The sequence below is a fragment of the Anomaloglossus baeobatrachus genome, chromosome 4 (assembly GCF_048569485.1).
Source record: "Anomaloglossus baeobatrachus isolate aAnoBae1 chromosome 4, aAnoBae1.hap1, whole genome shotgun sequence".
Taxonomy (NCBI): domain Eukaryota; kingdom Metazoa; phylum Chordata; class Amphibia; order Anura; family Aromobatidae; genus Anomaloglossus; species Anomaloglossus baeobatrachus.
In genome coordinates, this window is record NC_134356.1 from 13392023 (window position 1) to 13411411 (window position 19389).

General features: G+C 49.0%; 1 protein-coding gene across 1 annotated transcript; it reads left to right on the top strand.

The window, feature by feature from the left end:
• The first annotated feature begins 13947 nt into the window (after positions 1-13947).
• On the top strand, positions 13948-16778 carry LOC142302571 (E3 ubiquitin/ISG15 ligase TRIM25-like). Its single transcript, XM_075343677.1, has one exon. The coding sequence runs from the start codon at positions 13948-13950 to the stop codon at positions 15856-15858; it is 1911 nt and encodes a 636-aa protein (XP_075199792.1). The 3' UTR covers positions 15859-16778.
• The last annotated feature ends 2611 nt before the right edge of the window (positions 16779-19389 follow it).

Sequence of the window (19389 nt, forward strand, 5' to 3'; positions counted from 1 at the left end):
TTCAATTTTGCACATTTTTTTACCAAATATTTTTATGTTACTGCATTCTACCAGTTATAATAGTTAAAATGTTTAGTTGTTGTTGTTTTACCTTCAGCTGAATCGGTATCATGGTTTCCGCTCGCTCTGGCTGTGCGTCTCCTAACTCAAACTCGATAACCTCATATATATCTAAAGAGATGTTGTGTTGGGTCAGGAAACTCGCAGCCGGTCCGTGCATTTTGAGGTTGTCAGATGTTGTTTTATTAGCACCTGCTGCTTATGTTACCACTACGTGCCAAGTGCGTCAATGGTTGTTCTTCTCTTTTCTTCAGGAGCACACTGCTGCCGGCTTCCTACCTTGCCGTGGGTAGTGCGCTCCTGAAGATTGACAGTTTACCTCTCCACCATGGGAGAAGCGCCCTGGCACTGAGGCTGGTCGGATCCTGAAGCACAGAGTCTGTAGAAGGAGCTCCTTACACTGTAGGGTGGCCAGTAATCCCAGCAATGAACTGTACACTACAGAATTAAAATCTAAAAGGGACAGGTAGATTAGTAAGAGGTGAATTACAAAGTTACAAGCATTTTGCAATTTTAACTTTATATACTGGTTATATGCAGGGCTGTATTTACCACTAGGCACCCGTTGTCCGGTGCCTGGGGGGCGCACTGCAGGGGTGGCACTTTCTGGCTGCAAAAAAATATATATATTTTTTTTTTTACATCCTCCCCCCATCCGTTATACAGTCTATTAATTTGGCTGTGTTTTCGGAGGGGGGGGAGAGGCGCACTTCCATTTATCTGTATCTGCGTCTTTAAGACATGAATACAGATAAACTGCGGGTGCCGGGCACAGAGAGCTGATTTACTCTGGAAATGCCAGTGTCGCGGGCGGGGAGGGGTGGCGCACGCTCGCTTCTACGGTGCTCGGGTCCGACGCCGCTGCGGTGACTCGAGTGGTGGCTCAGATCCGGGCTCGAGCGGCGCTCCTCGCCCGTGAGTGAAAGGGGGAGGTTGTCGTTGGGGATTTATGCTTCGTGACGCCACCCACGGTTGTGGTGAGGTTGGAGGCACCACCGCTGCTTTGCGCGGGGATCCCGGGAGCGATGACGGGGGAGCAGCAAGGATGTTTTCTCCCCTCCATGGGTAGGGGGAATTTGGATGGTCCCGGGGCCCGGTTGGTGTGACGGTGAAGGCTGGCGGGGCAGGTGCAGGGTCGCGGAGAGGACGCAGCGCAGTGCCTGCCGGCACTCTGGTACTCACGGAACCAATGATAAAGTCAGAGTCCTTGGTGAAGTAAACGGCTGGATGGACGATCTCCCACAGACGGCTGCAGCGGTTACTCCCGGTTGATTAGCGGTGACGGTCTCTCCTTGCACCTGTGTTGCTCTGTTGGTACCGATGATTCCCACCGGTATCCCGCTCCCTAGCGGTGAGATGGCTAAGGGAGCCCTCGGTTGCCCGCAGACTCTGGCCCTGTGAACTCTAACGTTTGCGGTCGTTGTATTTCCCTCACGGTTGGGCGGTCGCCTTCTAACGGGTCTTTGTTGCTGAGAAACCCCGGGGGTTCCCGTCACTAACGGATTTAACCTTTTCACAGCGGCTCCCAGCCTGGTTGGGGTCCGTAGGCCCTGCCGTGTGGTGCTGGCTTCTTTCCACTCCCCGGTCGGTACCGGCGGGCCACTGCCCAACCCCGGTCCTACGGTTTGCTTCAATCGGCCCCTCCTGCAGACGGTCACCACCGTCCGCAAACCTTGCTGAGGTGTCCGGGTCACACTTCCCGGACACGGTCACTCTGTGGCTCCTCTACCACTTCACTCCTCGACTCACTACTACTGACTTCAACAGACTGACTCTTTCCCGCCTCCAGCACTGTGAACTCCTCGGTGGGTGGGGCCAACCGCCTGGCTCCACCCCACCTGATGTGGACATCAGCTACTGGAGGGAGGCAACAAGGGTTTTGTTGACTGATCTTCCTAACCGAGGTGTGGGGTGTGTGTGGTGTTGGTATTACCTTGTCGCCCCTGGCTAGTCCAGGGCGCCACACCAGCGCCTGCACTTCTGGAGTCAGAGGCGCGCCAATCAGCTAAGTGCTATGGCGTCCAAAGCTGCGTATGCCGCGGAGGAGGAGAACACTCACCAGAGCTGAAAGAAGGAGGGTGAGAGACACCGCAGCAGCAGCAAGAGGAGGAGGGCGGCGGGCACAGGAGCAGGTAACCGCTGGCAGAGTTGCTAATGCTGTAAAGTGAGGATTTTGGAGAAGGGACAGAGGCTATAAAGTTAGGATTGTGGGAGAGGGGCAGGCAAGGCTACAATATAAGGATTGTGGGGGAGGGGCAGGCAAGGCTACAATGTAATGATTGTGGGAGAGGGGCAGGCGAGGCTACATTGTGAGGATAGTGGGGGAGGGGCAGGTGAGGCTACAATGTGAGGATTGTGGGGGAGGGGCAGGCAGAGTCTATAGACTGAGGATTGTGGAGGAGGGGCAGGCAGTCTATAGACTGAGAATTGTGGGGGAGGGGCAGGCAGAGTCTATAGACTGAGGATTGTGGGGGAGAGGCAAGCAGATTCTATAGACTGAGGATTGTGGGGGAAGGGCAAGCAGGGGCTATAGACTGATGATTGTGGGGGAGGGGCAGGCAGGGGCTATAGACTGAGGATTGTGGGGGAGGGGCAGGCAGGCGCTATAGACTGAGGATTGTGGGGGAGGAGCAGGCAGGGGCTATAGACTGAGGATTGTGGGGAAAAGGCAGGTAGAGGCTATAGTCTGGGGATTGCAGGGGAGGGGCAGGCAGAGGCTATAGACTGAGGATTAGGAGTCCTTTTATTGTAATCTGGGGATTGAGGGGCCTATGACTCTATACAGTGGTTAGGGGGGCTCTGGCTATTAGCATAGTCTTAGAGTTAGAGGGCTTATTAAAGAAGATGGTGGTCAAGGGGGCCTGTTGCTGTAGGAGGGGGGTTAATGGAACCTATTGCTGTAGAAGGGGGGTTAATGGAACCTATTGCTGTAGAAGGGGGGGTTAATGGGGGCCTAATGCTGTAGGAGGGGGGTTAATGGGGCTTATTGCTGTAGGAGGGGGGTTAATGGGGCCTATTGCTGTAGAGGGGGGTTAAGGGAGCCTTTTGCTGTAGGAGGGGTGGTTTAGAGGGCCTATTGCTGTAGGAGGGGGGTTTAGGGGGCCTATTGCTTTAGGAGGCGGGTTTAGGGGCCCTATTGCTGTAGGAGGGTCGGTTAGGGGCCTATTGCAGTAGGAGGGGGGTTTAGGAAGACTATTGCTGTAGGAGTGGGTTTAGGAGGCATATTGCTGTAGGAGTGGGTTTAGGGCAGCTTACAAAGTGAGGGCTAAAGCAAGGTACAAAATCGATGAGGAAAAGTGTAAGGACTCAGTATGTTGGTGGTCTCAGTATGGAGAGGGTAGATGTAGAAACTTGGCACTTACAGTGCCTTGCGAAAGTATTCGGCCCCCTTGAATTTTTCAAGCTTTTCTCACAATTCAGGCTTCAAACATAAAGATAAAAATGTTAATGTTCTGGTGAAGAATCAACAACAACTGGGACACAATTGTGAAGTTGAACAAAATTTATTGCTTAATTTAAGCTTTTTTAAAAAATAAATTACTGAAAATTGGGGCGTGCAATATTATTCATCCCCTTTACTTTCAGTGCAGAAAATTCACTCCAGAAGTTCATTGAGGATCTCTGAATGATCCAATGTTGTCCTAAATGACTGATGATGATAAATATAAGCCCCTGTGTGTAATCAAGTCTCCGTATAATGCCCCTGCTCTGTGATAGTCTCAGGGTTCTGTGTAAAGCGCAGAGAGCATCATGAAGACCAAGGAACACAACAGGCAGGTCCATGATACTGTTGTGGAGAAGTTTAAAGCTGGATTTGGTTACAAAAAGATTTCCACAACTTTAAACATCCCAAGGAGCACTGTGCAAGCGATCATATTGAAATGGAAGGAGTATCATACTGCTGCAAATCTACCAAGACCCGGCCGTCCATCCAAACTGTCATCTCAAACAAGGAGAAGACTGATCAGAGATGCAGCCAAGAGGCCCATGATCACTCTGGATGAGCTGCAGAGATCTACAGCTGAGGTGGAAGAGTCTGTCCATAGGACAACAATCAATCATACACTGCACAAATCTGGCGAGACTTCGGCATCAGCGTGGAGGATGACGGAGGCGTCACCATCCACGTAAATCATGACAGGGGGACGGCGAACAGCGGTAGGAGGGGGGACAGGAGCCGAAATAGAGTCCGCCCGTCTGGCCACCACAAGTCATTTGCATAGGAAACGGTGAGATTTTGTAAAGTTCTTTTTGGGGTCTGCAACAAGGTTCACCTTCATAGAATGCAGCCCAGGAGCTGCAGAAGGGGACACTTTTGGGTTAATAGGAAAAAAACTGGTGACAGGTTCCCCTTAAACTAGTATATTTGCTAGGTATAGAAATGAAGCCGGGGGGGGGGTAATAAAAGATAGAGAAATACCCTTTCACATGAACCAGCCTGTTCCATTCAAAAGACAATTTCAGACACTTGGCCACCGAAGAAAGTTATGAATATTGGGGTTTGTATTGATCCGATATTGATGGGATATATATTTTCAACTTCTGGATCAAGAGGGGAAGAACATGCACATTTTTTCATAATGCTGCGACATGCCTATCTGCCCAAAATTAATATTGGCCAGATAGCTGACAATAGCCATACCATGCTTCCTATCTATGAACATGTAACAGGGTGGCAGGGGGGCTGTAGTCATGGTCTGGCTTGTATCTAGGTGCAACCCCCTGGCCTGTTACACGCAGTTTGTAAGCCCAGTGAACGTGTGGGGTGCGCTCACTTGCTTGCTGTAGGTGATCCTTCTGTTCCTTCACTTCTCTGGGGGTCCATTCTAAGAAAAGTGACAACACTATAAGGGTTTTCTTTAACACGGAACTTCTTTAACAGTTTTTCTCTCTCAGGTGACAATACATACAGCCTCTCTCTGTCCCCTCAGCTTACTCCTGCATTGTACTGGTCCTTCTTCTATGGCTGAGTTTTCTATCAGCAGACCAGCGTAGTCCTAACCGTTTTCTTAGGGTCCCAGTTCTGCACGTCTTCTATCCTCAGGGTCCCGTATGCCCCTGCATTCACACAGCAGTCCCGTTGCCCAATGGGGACCTGCCTGCAGGGAACCGGTCCGACCCCGGCACACCTCTCTCAGACAGCCATCTTCATCTCCTGTTCACTCTTCCTGTCTCAGGGACTTAACCCTTTAATACTCCTCCCAGGGGCTAAATCTTTCCTTAACCCCTGGTGTCCCTGCCTTAGGATTCGACTGAGGTACCCAGCCCAGTATACTAACCAGCAGCTGTTACCTAACCACATTTCTACGTTTTATCTACATAACACTTCTCTTACCCTAGTGTGGCGCCCCTGACGCTTCCGTCGCCACAGGACATTGCACCCCATCCAGCGGTGTGATGCCCCATTCTGGGTGAGGAAAGGAGTGAACGCCGGTCCCCTGGTAAATCTACACAGCACCCATTGTTAGGTACATACTGGGACCAGAGACAGTGGCAGTAACCCTCCCATGCTGCATGCTGGGAGGGGCCGTAAGACCCATCCCTGCTCCTATAGGGTACAGCTTAGCAACTGGGGAGGTGGGAGGAGCCACGAGAGAGCAGATAGAGAAAGGAAGGTCAAGTTAGTTTCAGTTTACCTCAGAGAGTGAGAGAGTGAGGAGCCAGCATGTAGCTGTGAAAGAGAAAGGAGCTCTGTGAGCTCAGAGTGTCCGCACAGAGAAAGCAACAGGAGTCTGAGAGAGAGTGGGGAAGGAGGAGGAGGTCTGCAGGAGGCAGGCAAGGAGGAAAGAAGGAAAGACAGCTCTAGTCAGGCAGGAGCTAAGAAGAAGAAAGAGACGCTTCCTGGTGAAGATCCTGGGACTCAGAGGGTCCAGGTGACACCAAGCAGAGAACAGAAGGGATTCCAGGGCCATGGGTAGCTGTAGAGCTGCGGTGGCCTATTCCACAGGAACATCGGTGGACGGATCAAGCTGCAACAGGGGACGGTCCCTAGAAACCGGAGGAGTGCAAAATCATCTCCAAACAGTAAAAACCGAGGCCCAGGGAAAGTTGTAAACTCCCCGGGCCACAGCCCACAGCAGAACCTCTAGAAAGGGGATAATCATCCGACAGGTGACTCCCCAGCCTGGAGGCTGTAGTGGAGGCCGAGCAGGTTCATCCTAAAAGAGCTAGGCTTAGGAAGACAGCTGAAGACAGAGACACCTTAGAGAGAAGGGTACCGGTTTTTACTCCAAGAATCACCCAGAAACGGCGGAGGTCCCTGACAGTGGGTTCCAGTCATCTGAGGGCACCAGTGAGCTCCTACCAGGACGTGTGAGTAAAGAACTTGAAACTGCACCCTTGGTGTGGCCTCTGTTATTCCGTCTGCATAGACTTCCACTACACCATAGACTCTCACGAGCACCAACTGTGCCCTGGGGCATTGCTCCACCTGTGGGGAGCAGTACCATCATTGCTGCCATATCATCACCCTGGAGGCCTTACACAGCAGCGGCGGCTTAATAGCTGCATACCACAGGTGGCGTCACGAACACAAACTTTATTCAAACCCCAAGTCACCAGCCATATTCAATTGACACCCACCAGGGCCACGGAGTCGGGCCCCGCCACCACTGACTACCCCCGGACTAGTCCGGCCCGGCACCGGGTGTCCCATAGCCCTGGGGTGGGCGAGTCAATTTTGGCGCTGTGAACAGGATTTCGTGCACGGCGCCCACCGGGTACTGTGCGCCTTTGAAGAACTGTGACAGAACTGTGTTGAAAGACTGCTTTACTGTGAGAAACTGCCGCCATTGAAGCCACTGAGCGCGGGAAGAAGGGGGGCGTGCCTGCAGAAAGAGCGCGAAAAGAAGCCCCACCCCCTTGTCTAAGAAAAGAGCGCGAAGCAGTGCCCGCTATGGAGAGCGGAAGGAGAAGGCAAAATGGCGTGCTAAGAAACTGACTGGCAGTTAAAGCTGCTGTTTGGAGGAAGAGAGAAAATGGCTCCTGTAAGCGGAGGCCAGGGGGAGTTCACCTGGATCAGGCCTGTGACTGCCGCTGAGCTGAAGGCTGAGGTCGGGAGGATGGCTGACAGGATGAAGGAGCGGGAAGTTACCAGCCTGCTGCTGAGCAGCATCAAAAGTCTGCTACTAGAAGAAGCGACGAGCCTGCTGCTGGGAGATCGTGCAGAAGGAGACGCAGAGAGAATGGCGTCCACACGCAGCGACCCAGAGCTAGACTCCGCTGACTGGTGGGGCTGGGAGATGGACCAGTGGTGTGAAAGGCTGCAGGCGAAGGTGATGCAGCAGATCCGGCAAGCGACGCGCGGAGCAGCGACCGCCAGAACACCGGAGATGCTACTGAGGGGTGAGTCATTTAATGCCCCTGCCGGTGCGAGTGCCCCAACCCCCGCTGCCATGCCCGCGGTCCCTGGAAAGATGCCCGGCACGGCGATGCCGATCCGGGCCGCAGCCACGCCAAGTGCGGCCCGCCAAGATTTCGCCGCCGGAGCGACGCCCATCAACACCGCAGCAGCGACGCCCAGCCCGGCCCGTCCAGCTCAGGCCCCAGCAGCGATACCCCGCTCGGCCAAGCAAGATCCCGCCGCAGCAGCGACGTTAATCCACCCCGCAGGAGTGACGCTGAACCAGGCCGCAGCCACGCCAAGTGCGGCCCGCCAAGGCCAGGCCGCAGCCACGCCAGGCTCGGCCCGCCAAGCCCAGGCCGCAGCCACGCCAGGTGCGGCCCATCAAGAACCGGTCACAGCAGCGACTCCAATCCAGGCCGCCGCCATGCCAGGCGCGGCCCGCCAAGACAAGGATGCAGCTCCGATACCATCATCCCGCAGCAGCCCCGCAACGGCTGGAGAACAAGACCAAGGGACTCAGACCAGTCTGAGCACGGCCTACCTGCTGTCCAGGGCCCTGCCGCAGCATGACCTCTGCAAGTAAAGAGATGAAGATGCTGAACTGTATATGGCCCCTGTCGGCCCCTCAACCCTTTGTGAAGACGTCCCTTTTGTGCTGCCCTCATGTTCTTTTTGAAGATGACACCCCTTTCCTGCCTTACTGCCCCGTGTACTTTTTGAAGATGTCACCCCCCCATGTATATATGTTACCGGGCCACGGAACTGGAATGTGGTCCTTGGTGAATGTGAATGTGTAATGTGTCCTGTGTAACCAGGCCACTGGACTTAGTGGCTGGTTTTGTCTTTTTCCTTTGTAGCTTAAGAAAGCTGAACGAACTGCCAGGCTACTGGACTTGTTGTAGCCAAGATGTATATAGTTGCACCTGTTGTGCCCCCTACCAGAATTATGGGGGATGTGCCCAAACCGTGCAATGGACTGGAAGTGCACACTTAGAGTTTTTCTTTATAAGAATGTTTGCAACGTTTAAGTATCTGTGCCTCCCATAAAGGGAAGAAAAGTTCAAAAGTTTTAATGTTTTTGCAGTTTCTTTCCACATTTTCTGTTGTTTTTCAGCCCGAGGACGTGCTGGGATTCGCTGTGGGGGAGTGTGGCGCCCCTGAGGCTTCCGTCGCCACAGGACATTGCACCCCATCCAGCGGTGTGATGCCCCATTCTGGGTGAGGAAAGGAGTGAACGCCGGTCCCCTGGTAAATCTACACAGCACCCATTGTTAGGTACATACTGGGACCAGGGACAGTGGCAGTAACCCTCCCATGCTGCATGCTGGGAGGGGCCGTAAGACCCATCCCTGCTCCTATAGGGTACAGCTTAGCAACTGGGGAGGTGGGAGGAGCCACGAGAGAGCAGATAGAGAAAGGAAGGTCAAGTTAGTTTCAGTTTACCTCAGAGAGTGAGAGAGTGAGGAGCCAGCATGTAGCTGTGAAAGAGAAAGGAGCTCTGTGAGCTCAGAGTGTCCGCATAGAGAAAGCAACAGGAGTCTGAGAGAGAGTGGGGAAGGAGGAGGAGGTCTGCAGGAGGCAGGCAAGGAGGAGAGAAGGAAAGACAGCTCTAGTCAGGCAGGAGCTAAGAAGAAGAAAGAGACGCTTCCTGGTGGAGATCCTGGGACTCAGAGGGTCCAGGTGACACCAAGCAGAGAAAAGAAGGGATTCCAGGGCCACGGAAAGCTGTAGAGCTGTGGTGACCTGCTCCACAGGAACATCGGTGGACGGATCAAGCTGCAACAGGGGACGGTCCCTAGAAACCGGAGGAGTGCAAAATCATCTCCAAACAGTAAAAACCGAGGCCCAGGGAAAGTTGTAAACTCCCCGGGCCACAGCCCACAGCAGAACCTCTAGAAAGGGGATAATCATCCGACAGGTGACTCCCCAGCCTGGAGGCTGTAGTGGAGGCCGAGCAGGTACATCCTAAAAGAGCTAGGCTTAGGAAGACAGCTGAAGACAGAGACACCTTAGAGAGAAGGGTACCGGTTTTTACTCCAAGAATCACCCAGAAACGGCGGAGGTCCCTGACAGTGGGTTCCAATCGTCTGAGGGCACCAGTGAGCTCCTACCAGGACGTGTGAGTAAAGAACTTGAAACTGCACCCTTGGTGTGGCCTCTGTTATTCCGTCTGCATAGACTTCCACTACACCATAGACTCTCATGAGCACCAACTGTGCCCCGGGGCATTGCTCCACCTGTGGGGAGCAGTACCATCATTGCTGCCATATCATCACCCCGGAGGCCTTACACAGCAGCGGCGGCTTAATAGCCGCATACCACAGGTGGCGTCACGAACACAAACTTTATTCAAACCCCAAGTCACCAGCCATATTCAATTGACACCCACCAGGGCCACGGAGTCGGGCCCCGCCACCACTGACTACCCCCGGACTAGTCCGGCCTGGCACCGGGTGTCCCATAGCCCTGGGGTGGGCGAGTCACTAACACATTCCATCTATATCCTGTTTAACATTCTTATATCTTACCCTCTACATAGACATGTCTCATAATATTCCCACATTACATTACACATGTAGTAGATTATACATGTAATAGAGTCCTACCAGGCCTCAGTGCTAGGTGGCTTCGACTGTCACACTAGTTGGGCTCTGGTACATGACAATGTATGGGCCAATTCCTCCATTCCTTCCTTATTCCTTTCCATACCCCTCCTCCCCTTTTACTTATTTATATAAATAAACACACCACACCATCTTTTGGATAAATTTGGCCACAGCAGCCATTTTATTAACATAAATAACCAAAAACAATTAAATAACTGACAATTGGGGGGAGGTCCTTGAAGCTACCAGATCTGGCACATACCCCCACATTGCAAGGTATCTCTATTTTACCCTTAGCCGTGAACCCCCAGCTCAAGGGCACCATGCCACAATAAGTGGCCCAAAATGTGTAAATACCAGCTCCCAGGGCACCCCCCCCGTCCAGATCCCCATTAAGTGCCAAATCACCAAATACCCCAATTCCATCCGGGAGGGAATTATCCATATAACTCCGCCCCCAACTTTACCAACTCCAACAACCCCACCCCACCGCACACGCGCCCTGAAACCTTAGGTTCATGCGCCCCCAACCAACTCCAGGGCTCGATCGATCCCATCTTGGATTGCGAGAGCCCATAACTCAATTCCAATGGCGTTCAGATGCACGCCATCATCCATCCAAAAATTTACCTCACCTGACTTCAAGTCGTGATGTTGTACTTCAACACCCCCATTACGGGCTACAAATTGTGCTACCACCTTATTCACCTTCACCCTGGTCCTATTGATACCCCTCTCCTAACTTGCAACCCGCCACGTCTTCCTTGGCACGATGTCTGACCACACAATCACAACCTTCGGGAATGTTGACCACAACCTCAATAAGTCAAAACGAATGTCCCTAATTAACTCCCGCACCGATCTAGAACAAAGATCGTTACCTCCCACATGCAAAACTAGGATGTCAGGCATCCTGTCTAACCGAGCCGCCTTATGAACCTCTGGTAACACTCGACTCCACACCATCCCCCTTAAACCCAGCCATCTAATCTTCAGTACCTCTCCACGAAAACCTAACTGCGTCCATCTGGCCGGACATCCACACCATCAACACTATCAACACTAGAAGTAGCTGAGAGGTGAACTATCATCCTATGCACCGTGAACCCAGCCGGAGGACTAGCTATCCTAAAGGAAGGAAGGATGAATAACTCTCTGCCTCAGAAATAGACCGCCAAAGGTATAGCAAGCCCCCAACATTCAAAGACTACGGTGATATAGGAAAATACAATACACAGATGGATGTTAGGATTAGCAAAGGTGAGGCCCCACTGACTAATTAGGAAAGGATAGGAAAGGGGCTGATGGTGGCCAGAGAAAAACCCTACAAAAAGCCAAATACCTGATAGTACAAAAAGGTCCTCAGATCGCACGATCTGCTCTCCGTCCTATATCAGGTGCTCTTGTCAAACCAATGAACAGAAAACAGGAACAATTACAAATTCAAGAAGCAACAAACACATGGACTTATAGGAGCAAAAACTCCAAACATAGCTGCAGGGAGCTTCCCAGCTAAGCAACAGAGAGGGGAGATTCCTGTATGCAAATAAACTGACAATAACCACAATAATTGACAACCCAGATAAGAACAAAAGAACAAAACAACTTAAGAAAGAACCAAGCAGAGTTAGCAATGGAAACGCCCATTTCTCCAACACACCTGGTCTCTGTCAAACCATTCCTGGCCACAAGAGGGAGCCCCACAGCAGCAACAGCATAACTGATATTCACAACAGCATCCGTCACATGCGTCACACAAGGCACTGTGACGGATGCCAAACGAAGCAAGTCTGAAAGTAGCCTTAAGCAAGCACGCTACAGCGGGCAAACGATGTGCTTATCCCGAGCACTAAGCGCCCATGAAAAAGCGGTACTGTGAAAGCCACCTTAGAGGGCTTTCATACAAGCGCTTTTTCACGAGCGCTTAGATCTCGGTAAAAGCGGTGCACTTCTCTACACGGAGCGCCCCCGCGCTATTCAATGTTGGTAAAAATCCCCGCTTTTCATGGCGGCAATTTAAAATCTTTTCCTGGCTTCTATTTTCCAGCCAAAGTGCAGCAATTAGCGATGGAAAAAGCACTCATGTTAAATTAGCCTAAGGCCTCTTTCACATCAGCACTTTTGAGAGCGCTAATTGCTGCGATTTTGCAAGCGGCGATTAGCGCTCGTAAAAGCACTTGGTGAATGGGCTTTTTATTAATATTGCTTCCTATGGCCTTTTAAGCCTTAGCACAAAAATCTTTGTGCCATGACACTATTTTCCACTGCCAAGTGCTGGAAAAAAGTCCATGTTCTTCAAGCTCACCGGTGCTTTTTTTTAACACTTTTTACAAGCGTTTGCTAGGTGCAACATGGGCGCTTTCATATCGCTTTTCCAGACATGGGCTACAAGTGTCACATTTCCTGTGTTAAGCCACTCATGAACAAACAACGCCACAAGCCCCTCATGTATGCAGCCACACCACGTATGCGCCCCCCCATGCATGCGAACCCCCCCATGTATGCAGCCCTTATGTGTCGGTATATAGGTCCTCCCATTTCTCAATATGAAGCTCCCCCAATGCACACAGTTTCCCTTCCCCCCAAGTGTATACAACTCTCCTCCCCATCGGTATACAGCTTCCCTCCTCCCCAATGGTATACAGCTCCCCTCCTCCCCAAGGGTATACGGCTCCTCTCCTCCCCAACGATATACAGCTCTCCTCCTCCCCAAGGGTATATAGCTCTCCTCCCCAAGGGTATACAGCTCCCCTCCTTCACAACGGTATACAGCTCTCCTCCTCCCCAAGGGTATACAGCTCCCCTCCTCCGCAACAATATACAGCTCTTCTCCTCCCCAACGGTATACAGCTCTCCTCCTGCCCAACGGTATATAGATCTCCTTCTCCCTAAGGCTATACAGCTCCCCTCCTCCCCAAAGGTATACAGTTCTCCTCCTCCCCAATGGTATACAGCTCCCCTCCTCCACAAGCATATAGAGCTCTCCTCCTCCCTAATAGTATACAGCCCCCCGATCTGTATACAGCTTGCTGTATTTAGCTGTGGGTGTAAGGGTTAATCACCATGGAACTACACTGCAAAGTTGAATTTGGTGGCTTTCCCAGCGGGCTGGCGGTGTAAGGGTTAATCACTGTGGCACTCCACTGCAGCCTTGAATATTGGGTTTCCTGGCGGCGGGCTGGCAGTGTAAGAGTTAATCACTGTGGCACGCTGGCGGTTAATCATCGTGGAACTACACTTCAGAGTTGAATTTGGCGGCTTTCCCGGCGAGCTGGCGGTGTAAGGGTTAATCACTGTGGCACTCTGGTGGTGTAAGAGTTAATCTCTGTGACACTCCACTGCAGTCTTGAAAATTGGCGGGTTTCCCGGTGGGTGCATGACAGGTGGCGGGTGCGCGAAGCTCGGCAATGCGGCCAGGAGCAGGGGGGCGGATCAACAGGAGAGGAGGCGTGGCAGGAGAGAAGAAAGCGGTTGCGGTGCATGCAAAGTAAGGGATGCGAATTCGAGCCCTTCGAGCATTTAGCCGCTAGTGCATTTCAGCAGCTTCTCCCCCTAGTGTTTAATAGTGAAATATATCAAACTTTAATTTTTTTTAAGTATTTTTCTCAATTAAAAACAAATTATTTTATTTAAACTTAACATTAATACATTAATACTTTACATTTTTTCAGTTATTGATTTTTTTTTTGACGACACCTTCCCTTTAATGAAAAAGAACAAAGTTATGGCTCTCGGAAGAAGGCGAGAAAAAAAAAATGAAAAATGGAAAATCGCCTGTGGGTGAAGGGGATGAGATATTTGCTGAGATTCTAGCTTTTGCTAAACCTGTAGATAGAACCAGAAGACAAAGTCAGTCTCATCTATTCTGATAAATGTGGATCACGCCCACTGGGTGTGTGAGAATTTTACTTTCATTTCTTCATTCTGCTGTCAGCGATGGCGTCTGCTGCTCTAAGAAAGGAGCTGCTCTGCTCCATCTGTCTGTCCCTGTATACAGATCCTGTAACCCTGAGATGTGGACACAGCTTCTGCCGGGAATGTATTGAAACCTTCATTAATATCCAGGACCGGTCTAGAGTTTATTCCTGTCCTTCATGTAGAAGGAGGTTACAAGAGCGGCCGGCACTGAAGAGGAACATAGCTCTGTGTAACGTGGTGGAGAATATCCGGTCTACTCAGCCACATCAGAAAATCACCGGGATCCGCTGCACTTACTGCATTCACTCTCCTGTACCTGCTGTTAGATCCTGTCTACACTGTGAGGCTTCTCTGTGCGATGATCACCTGAAAGTTCACAGCAAAGGACCAGAACACGTCCTAACTGATCCCAGCACTTCTCTGGAGAAATGGAAATGTTCTGTCCATAAGGAACTTTTAAGGTATTATTGTACTAAGGACGCTGCTTGTATCTGTGTGTCCTGTAGTTTGGCCGGAGAACATCAGGGACATCAGGTGGAGATGCTGGATGAGGCCTCTGAGAAGAAGAAGAAGAAACTGAGAAATGTTCTGAAGAAATTGATGACAAAGAGAAAGAAGACAGAAGAAAAAGTCCAGAGTCTGGAGGAGCACAGGAGAAAAACTCAAGAAAAAGCATCTGGAGAAGCCGAGAGAGTCACTGTCTATTTCATAGACGTCAGGAGACGGGTGGACGACCTGGAGAAAAAGATCCTGAGTGAGATCTCCAGGTGGAAAGAGCTGACATCACTGTCACTGTTGGATGTGATCCAGAAGCTGAAAACAAAGAAGGACGAGCTGTCCAGGAAGATGAGGCACATTGAGGAGCTGTGTAACATGACTGATCCACTGACTGTCTTACAGGAACCAAACACCGGGGACTTGTGTGATCCTGAAGAGGATGGAGGTGATGAGGACACAGGAGGACATGATGGAGGTCATGAGAACAAAAGAGGATGTGATGAAGGTGATGAGGACACAGGAGGACATGATGGAGGTGATGAGGACACAGGGGGACATGATGGAGGTGATGAGGACACAGGAGGACATGATGGAGGTGATGAGGACACAGGGGGACATGATGGAGGTGATGAGGACACAGGGGGACATGATGGAGGTGATGAGGACACATGGGGACATGATGGAGGTGATGAGGACACAGGGGGACATGATGGAGGTGATGAGGACACAGGAGGACATGATGGAGGTGATGAGGACACAGGAGGACATTATGGAGGTGATCGGGGTGCGGAGCTGATCTCACACATATCACACACATTATCTGCTATGATAAGAGATATAAATGTGACCCTCTATGGGGTCGGTCCTGCAGACATATTACTGGATGTAAACACGGCTCATAATAATCTCCTTATATCAGATGACCTGAAAACTGCGACCTGGTCAGAAATAACACAGAATCGTCCAGAAACAGCAGAGAGGTTCCAGAGTTATCCTCAGGTGATGAGCGGGAGGGGATTTACCTCAGGACGACATTACTGGGATGTGGAGATCAGGGGGTCAGCATTGTGGATGGTGGGGATGTGTTACCCCAGTATAGACCGGAGCGGAGATCAGTCAGTCATTGGAGATAATAACAAGTCCTGGTGTTTAGATGGGCCATGCTTGAAACATGACAATAAATATACCTGGTTACCTCAGCAGATCTCCAGTGATGGAGTCCGGATCTGTCTGGATTATGAGGCCGGGCAGCTGTCCTTTTATGCGCTGTGTGACCCCATCAGACACTTACACTCCTTCACTGCCGCCTTCTCCGAGCCCCTTCATGCTGTGTTATATGTATGGGAAGGTTCTATAAAGTTTTCAGGAGCAGCTGTGAGGAGCCGTAAACGTAGAAGAATCCGCCTGGAGACTGAAGACTTAATAGCATGAACAATCTGATTGGTGCATCCCTCAGCCAGTAGGAGGCAGCAGTGGGAGGAGCTATAGCTGATCTTTCTGTGTTCTCCAGGTCTTCATAGAAACAGGGATGTAATGGGGAATGTTCCTCCTTGTGGAGAGTGATGTGCCGGAGTGAGGAGACTTGTACGCCACACAATGCTCCTCTGGGAAATTACATGTGCAAAATGTCTCTTCAGAGAGGAAAAGGGCTTGAACTCTAATGTCACCTATTGGGGCTCACTGAGGAGAGTGTAAGTATAAAAATTAACTTTTATTCCTTAAACTAAAAGGTTCTTATGAAAACTAATTTCTATATTTTCTTAACAATAATGACTTTGACTTTAGGGTAATGTCGAATTTAGAGTAATACTAATAGAAGCATATATAATTATAGGATTCCTTTTATGCCCTTAATAGTCCCTTCTTTGCTGCGGAGGTTGCGCCCTAATTTTCACAGTCGGTCCCCCGCTCAGCGTCATCTCATCCTGCTCCACCCCTAGTAGTCCCTCTATGGTTTTAGGGATTGACACAAATGATAAAGTCTTGCCTAAGATAAAAAACTATCCATATACCGTCCCACACCGACAGCTCCATACACATTATTGCCTTTCACTATCCCGGTGTGAGGCTTTATATAACAGATTCGGTTCCATCACAAAATGAGGAATCGTCTGACACTGGATGAACGTCTCGCATATTAAGAGGGTTTATGTAAAGCTGCCTTGGATATCGCAGCCCTGGTCTCGCTTTCCATGACTCCATCATACGTGTTCCATCACTTGTGTCTTCTCTGCATGTTCCTTACATCACACTCAAAAATATCCAGATTTTCATTATGTGATAAATTTTATGCCAACTCCATCGAGCTAATTTTACCCGAAAAGGATAGGAGTAGTTACACATATCTTATTCATTATAAACTTTATTTCACAAGAATTTTAAAGACATACAAAATTGTTTAAAAGAACTGAAGTCCTCAGTGGTTGATACCTTTTAATGGTTAACTGAAAAGATGGTAATAATAGCAGCTTCCGACACTACTCAGGTCTTTTCTTCAGGCTCAGTATAACACAAAATCTGAAGAGTCTCATATTTATACACAACAGGACATAGAATGGGGCAGGAAATAAAACAAGTTATGTGAAGCAGAACGATCACTATGGCAAGAGGACAAACTGTTGTGGCCATAAATATTGCTGCAGTTCAGTGTGAAAGTTTTATTGTCCTCTGATTAGGGTCTGGTCCGGGCTGTGATGCCCCCGGATGGTCAGAGGAGCACATCTCTTAATTGATGTAAATAGACATGAATCCATGAGACACATTCATTCCTGCTCTGAATGTGTCAAAAGTCATCATAAGTTTGTACTCCCATAGTCTCCTATCTCTCTGGGACTTGAAGTTTCTTTTCAATACCAGCAATTTCATGTCCATGATGCTGTGGTCTGGGTTACAAATGTCTTTTTATAACAATTAAGAGATGTGCTCCTCAGACCATCCGGGGGCATCACAACCCTGGACCAGACCCCTATCAGAAAACAATAAAACTTTCACACTGAACTGCAGCAATATTTATGGCCACACCAGTTTGTCCTCTTGCCATACTGATAGTTCTGCTTCACATAACTTTTTTTATTTACTGCCCCATTCTATGTCCTGTTGTGTATAAATATGAGACTCTTCAGATTTTGTGTAATACTGAGCCTGATGAAGAGACCGGAGGAGTCTGGAAAGCTGCTATTATTACCATCTTTTCAGTTAGCGATTAAAAGGCATCAACCACTGAGGACTTCAGTTCTTTTAAACAATTTACCTCTACTGGCTAACACGGTACAAAGATATATTTTACCTGTATCAAAGACATACAAAAAACACATTAAAAATAAGTGCTACAGTATACCAAACACACAAGGATAAGTACATTGACTTTCCAAATTATCTAGTAATAAATATATGATTTTGGGAATAGTGATAAATTACCAGTTAAAATGCAGAATATCCAATGAAAATTGATTCAATTAATCATGAAGGGGATGATTATATGTTAAATGTGATCTCTGATATGTGGTGGCCACTAATATAGAGGAAGACTCATGGGGTACCGTATCTTTTGCGTTATACTAATATTGATACAGGAATTGGAGCATGTTATTACCGAATTTCAATATAACATTAAACAGAATTGTGTAGGGTGAATAATTACTGTTAGGGTTATAATTGTGCCCTGTAATATACAGAATGTGACCAATAGAGACTGCAAATACACAGGATCTGAGAGTTCACCATCATATGCAATGTTCACCTTCATGATTAATTGAAGCAATTTTCATTGGATATTTTGCATTTTAACTGGTAATTTATTATTATTCCCCAAATTATATATTTATTAATAGATAATTTGGCAAGTCAATGTGCCTTATCCTTGTGCTTTGTACACTGTAGCACTTATTTTTAATGTGTTTTTTTGTATGTCTTTAAAATTCTTGTGAAATAAAGTTTATAATGAATAAGATATGTGTAACTACTCCTATAGTTTTGGGTAAAATGTTCCTTACATCTGTAGAGTGTTTCTAATAATATTTTGTTGTATTGCATCATATCTCCTCATCTTAGGCTGCCCGAGTCCATCACTCGCCTCCATCTATCTTATTCTTCCCTCAGCTTTGTCCAAGTGTTTAAATAGTCATTTATCACAAGTATTTTATTGTGACTGAGATTGATGTCATTATTATTTATCAAATTAATGCCATAGTACACAGAATTTAGCATCATGCAACCTGGCGTGCTATTAGGGAGGCCACCGACGCTCCACATGTGCCGGGGATGTCACGCTCATCGTTTGATAAAATCATCCTAAGACAAGTGATGATGAACCTAATGAAGGAAAGGAGAAACGCGTGGAGCGTTCAATCACTTGTTACCTGCTTTGCCGGCTCCATGATCTTCCTTCTGGCCAAGCCCCCACGACGCCCCCATTCTAAGACTCAGCAGAGGCAAGTATCGGGGGGCTGGCCGGTAGGAAGAGTGTGGAGCCAGCTGCCACGTCCCCGCTACACCCCCTGTTCTCTCTGCAGTACGGAGCTTTACACTGGTCAGTGACATAGCGTCCCATACAGGAGGAGCGAGGAACAGCTACTATTTTATTGATATACAACTGACAAAGATACTAGAACTGCAATGGCCGCTCAGCTTCATAGTGTATGAGGGCAAGGACAGCACAATATACTCGAAAGCATCTCCCTCAAGGACCCTTTTAAAGCCACCTAGAATATCACAGCACTGCTACTTGCTTTGCATAACACCATTATACTAGTGTGTACCAGGATGAAATGACTTGACTTTGAGCAGGGGCGCCATTAAAAAAAATTAGGGTGCCAACCTCCACAGCAAGGAAGGGCCTATTAGGGGTTAATCAAGGACATACTAGGATTCCTACAACTGTATGTATATATATATATATATATATATATATATATATGTCTATTAATATTACTGCCGGTATTGCTCACGGATGAGAGCGAGAGT